Here is a 5,622-nt window from a genome sequence, read left to right on the forward strand (position 1 = left end):
CCCGATACCATGGTCATAGGGTTTCGTTCCTTTTTTTTTTTCACCATTTGTAGGCGCTCCTTTAGTAAGCTGTCAAATTTGTATAGAATTAATATGGATAAATATTAAGATGTTGAATTTTCATTTTCAAGTAGCATGTCGAAATTAATTATCAGAAATCTAATTTTCTAGCACATTGTCCAATATTTACCAACAAAAAACACTCTAGAACGATGACAAAGACTTCAACTTGAGATGCTTTAAGTAAAACAAAGGGCACTTGTATATAAAAATCAGATGTCTGAAAGGTATGCTTAACCACCATTAAGTGTAGAGGTCAAATCCATACTATTTGTGAATCATAAAAAAATATGTCAATGTAATATTCTATTTACATTTGAATTAGAGAATGTGTTTTTTCTAAATAAAAGAAATTGAAGAAAATAAAATTTAGTCATATAATCTTTTGTATTTTATTGATATTTTAAAATTTACAATAAATTTATAAAATCATATAATTCAAATTATAATTATTTGTATTAACAAATTAATAATTAACTTTCAAATTAAAAACATAATTTTAATGTAAATTAGCTTTTAAATAAATAAATAATATTAAATTTTCTTAAAATTTATTTTAAAATTTATAATAAATATATTTATTTAATTATTTATAATAATTTATATGATTAATTAAAAAGTAAATATACATTATTTTGTAATTTTAGGAAATCAAAATTTAAGAATAAATAAATATAAAAAATTTGGTATGCTCGATCACAAAAATAAAATAATGGTACGAAAATAAATATAATTTATTAAATTACATTAAAAAATATTTAGTTAAATCCAATCTATCATACTAAAAAAAAATAATATAAGAATATGAGGTTTTATTGAAACATTGTTGCTTTTAATAGTTAAAGAATGTTTGATTAATTAATGTTAAGAAGCATGAAAAAAGACTCTATATTCATCTCTTTCAAAATATAGAGCAGAAGAGAAATAATATGTATCTTTTCAAAATATACACAAACAAAGAGAGAATCGATAAAGTATGTGTTAATAACAAATTACAAAACTTAATTTATATAAAAATGATCTCATATAATTTTAATTTATTTCTTTTAGGGTTTTCATTTTATGTTTTACATTATTATTTAGATTTATGATTATAGATAAAATAATTAAAATTTATTTATAATCTTTTGATTTTTTTTTTGGTCAGTAATAAGATTTTATTTTATTAATAGTATCAAAAAATTTATTACAATAGATATTATAAAAATTCCATAGAAAACCTTCCCTATCATTTGAACAAAAAACACCCCTTTAAATCTCTTAACAAAATATGTGTGTCTTATTAACAAAATATTAGCATAATACTTGGCCAACAAGATCATAAAATTTTTATGGTCATGTCAACCAAGTACTATATCTCTTTGAGTCTCTCACTTTCTCACACATAGGAACACTCCATGTTTCCCCCTCCCTATCTCTATCTCTCCCCCTATCTCTATCTCTCTCTTTATCCCTCTATATATCCCTCTCTCTACCTCTCTCTATATATCACTTCTTAGATATTTATCTTTTTATCTCTACATATCATAGTTTCTCATTGCTTCCCTCTTTTTATCTATGTTTCTCCATCTCCCTCTTTATATATTTACCTCTTCCACCCCCTCTATCTTTCCCAACTTATATATCTCTCTCCATTTCTCATTTAAACCCTCTCCCTCTCTCCCCTCTCTCTCTATTTCTCTCCCTTCCTCGAGTTATCTATTTATACATATCTATCTCCCCATTGTCTCTTCATATCTCTCTTACACACACACACACACACACACTCCATGCTTCTCTCTCATTGTCTCTATCTCTATCTTAATCTCTCCATCTTTCTCAATCTCTATCTCTTTGTCTCTCTATAACTCTCTCTATTAATTATCTCTATCACACTTGCCCCCTCTATCTCTATCTCCCTAAGTGTCCCTCCCCATGTCCCTTTTTATCTTGTTATCCCTACCTCTTTCTTATTCACTCTATATCTCTATCTCTCTCTATCTCCTTCTCGCTCCTCTTACTATCACTTTCGATCCATATCTCTCTATTTTTATCGAGCCCTATATATCTCTATCTCTTGTTATTCCTCTATCCATATCTTTCTCTCGAACTTTATCTCCCTACACCCCTATCTCTCTCACTCCTCTATCTCCTTCTAAGTGGATATTTGTATCCCCTACTATCTCTCTATCTCTACCTCTCTATATATTTATCGTTTCCATATCATTCTATCATTTTCTCCCCTTTCTATTTATCTCCACCTCTCCTCCATCTCCAACTCTTACTCCATCTCTATCTTTATCTTTATGTCCTTACCCCTCTCTCCCTCTTTTTCTAGTTGGTAATGGAACCTAGTTATATTCATTATATTAAAGGTTTTATTTCAATCATGTTTGGGTCCTAGGAAGTGGATGCATGGTTGATTTGAAACTATCACTTTTTCAATGACACTTTCATTGCACAAATAACAACTCTTGCTAAATGGACTCCCAATTGACCTCATGTAGTGCACAAATGTATACAAAAAATAGACCAACATTTTTCCTAATTGACCTTCCACACCATTTCAAAGTACCTATCGCACACCAAGTTACGATTGCTAATTAATAATTAGAAACTAAATATATAATAAAACTTAGTCACTAGTCATTTAACATACTGTCCTATAAAATGTAATTTTTTAATTTTTTTTTCCACCTAACCCAAAATTTCAGTCTAAATATGAATTTGTCACATCAATCTAAAAATATTTGAAAGAAGCAAAATTAACCCTACCAACAACTAAGCCCTTTTCTTCGAGAAGGATCACACTGAAAGTAAAAAAAGGAGAGGAGGAATGCGGATAACTTAGGAATACGACCTAGTGACCTTCCCTTATAAAAGGTGAAGTAAACATTACCAACATTTTGAAGACGGGACCGATTATAAACTTTTGGTATATTTTACATGTAAATTTTATTTTTGGTTTTTAAACAGCATTTTTGGTAGTTGTTAAATCCCGTCGACAGCGAGGTCACTTTACCTGCCAAAATTAACCCACCAAAAGCTGCGCTACCAACAATGCAAACAAGTCAGCTACCTTAAATAATAGCGCCGTTAATGATTTTCAAGAGCATATTAACAGAGTCACCTGTACGTACCTCGGTCAAAACGGATTGGTGGAACGTAAACGGAGTGTTCTATAACCCCACATATAGTCCGTAACGTTTTCACTTACTTGCAGGCCGACGGTTAAACAGACGGCGTTCTGAACAGGCGTCAATACGTTCTTCGTATTTAACATCTCGTAATAGTATTGATTTGGCATTTGCTATTTACCAATTATTTTACTTGGTTTAACATTTACTTATTCAAACTGAAAATCCTGACTGCAACAGGAAATGTAATTGAAAGTGAATATTATACACACTTCACAAACTTTAATTGATATTTAAACTTCTTTCTTTCTGTCAGCGGAATGTTTTAGCTTTTCTGAATATCGATCTATCGATGCAATTCGGCAGGCTGTGATATTATAGGATATGAGGATTTGTATAAGAAATCTCTAGTCATGTGACCAAACCCTAAGCAGGAAATCAAAAAGACCGCGCGCTGCTTGCTGCTTGCTGCTATGCGCTGCTATGCGCTGCTGTGGCGTTTTCCTCGACCGAGCAAAACGCGAGTTGTGTAGAATGGGCAACGGCCTGGCCCTCACGAAACGGCCATATCTTCTGCCATGGTCATATGACGGAGCCTGCTGGGCCGTGGTTGGAACGACGTTCTCCTTCGTACTTGATGAGAGGAGGGCCTGATGAGCGCAGAGAGTGCTTTCTTCATCCATTCTCCTCCTTCCACGCTGCCAATTCTCACCAGCGAGTTTTTCATGGCGGATCTGCGCATGTGCAGCTGAGAATTGGTAGAAGCGGAGGAACAGGAAGAGGAAGGGGGGCAATTCCTATGGAGATTGCAACGGAACGCGCCAGGATGATTGCTGGGCGAGCACAAGCACATCTTCCTCGCCGAACCGGCTGGAACGGCTGCCCTCTGCCCGGCCTTGGGCGGAACCGAACGGACCGGTGAGCGGGCCTGCAGATTCCTCTTTGGCGACACGGATCTGGCTAAGTCGAAAGTGATTACAGGAGAAGAAATGTAATGCTTAGTGGAGAGAGAGGTGGAAAATGAATAGCGGGTGGGGGAAAGGGAGCGCTGAAGGGCACGGGGTAGAACAGGGGCGCTGGATCTAGTCTTTGCAGAAGCCATTGGATTTGCCTTTGGTGTCAAACCGAGTGGAGATCTGTACCTCAATATATAGCCCATCTCATACCGCGGGCGGGGGCGGATTGCTAGTTCTCAGTCGTTTACCGCTTTACGCCCACTTGCTCGGTTTCCTCCCTATCAATTCTGGCCTTGGCGGGCCCAGGTTATTTAATGTAGTATCAACTCTTTGCCACCTGTTATGCTGCCTGTCGCTTGGAATATAATAATTGATATCGATTCACCATTGCAGTGAATTCTTGCGCCAGTTTTCTCACAATGGCCTATCTTTTGGAAAAAGAAAAACTGATTGTATTCTACGCTTTGAATATAGAAAATGACGACATCAGATTGAACAGAATATCCCGCCTGGCGTGTTTGAAACATCGATTCCGGGGACGGCCCCACAAATGCTGGCATTTCGTAGCTTAGGAAGCCAGCCGACCATAGTTTCGCTTGGGTTTGGACGATACTTCCAGATAATACCATGTTCTAGACCACTATTCCACTATAAAAAGGCACTATTCCACTAATGAAGCAACTATTCCACTATAAAAAGGCACTTGTAGTGACTCATTCCAATACTAGTTACCACGATGGAGCATGGCAACTGACTTTCAACTTCCCACCTATAGTTTACTTGAGGTGAATTTGTGTGGATTAACAGTCTTGGAAGTACCTATAATTTGGCAATGTTCGTTGAAATAGCTTTACTCTTGGGTTGGTTGAATGTGCACGAAAATGAACTTTCCTTGGCTCTACTGTAAAGCTAATCTTGATGACTTCTCTACCTTTTAATATCTCCTCGATTGGTGCCATTTACAAATATCTTAGTGGAGTGGTCCTTATTGTACAAGGAGGCTTCGGTGTCTTGGGTCAACTTTGAAATAAATAAATAAATAAAAAAAATATTATGAATAGTTCAAACAATAATATTTAATCTTGTAAAATAACATATATAATATAACTAATATTAATCGTGGTTTGTTTTTCTTGTGCAGGATCCTTCAGAGCCAAGCAGTGCGGCGAAGAGGATCGATTTTGATGATCCACCAACAACTTAGGATGTTATAGATAGTTTTGGGATGCTTACATGTCTAGTTGGTATGTATATTTTGTATATGGACATACATTCATGTATTTAGACATACATTTTGTTTCAATTGGCGTTTATGCCATATTTGTGTATGGACATACATTTGTAATCATTTGACATTTTTATATATACAGAAGTTGATATTCGATCATATAAATTGTTGCTCATCTGTGCGTGGTGTTATCATGGAAATATTTAATCTTCATTCCAATAATTAACAATGGTTAATAATTGTTATTTAATGAACAATACAA

General features: G+C 34.9%; 1 protein-coding gene across 1 annotated transcript; it reads right to left on the reverse strand.

Moving 5' to 3' along the window:
• Positions 1-3,448: 3,448 nt before the first annotated feature.
• Positions 3,449-4,424, reverse strand: LOC131066166 (uncharacterized). Its single transcript, XM_058000866.2, has one exon. The coding sequence runs from the start codon at positions 4,333-4,335 to the stop codon at positions 3,730-3,732; it is 606 nt and encodes a 201-aa protein (XP_057856849.1). The 5' UTR covers positions 4,336-4,424; the 3' UTR covers positions 3,449-3,729.
• Between the last annotated feature and the right edge of the window lie 1,198 nt (positions 4,425-5,622).

The sequence above is a fragment of the Cryptomeria japonica genome, chromosome 5 (assembly GCF_030272615.1).
Source record: "Cryptomeria japonica chromosome 5, Sugi_1.0, whole genome shotgun sequence".
NCBI classification, from domain to species: Eukaryota; Viridiplantae; Streptophyta; class Pinopsida; order Cupressales; family Cupressaceae; genus Cryptomeria; species Cryptomeria japonica.

Bases quoted from the DNA above. Each gene is read 5' to 3' on its own strand.
- LOC131066166 (XM_058000866.2), bottom strand. From the start codon at position 4,335: ATGGGCTATATATTGAGGTACAGATCTCCACTCGGTTTGACACCAAAG.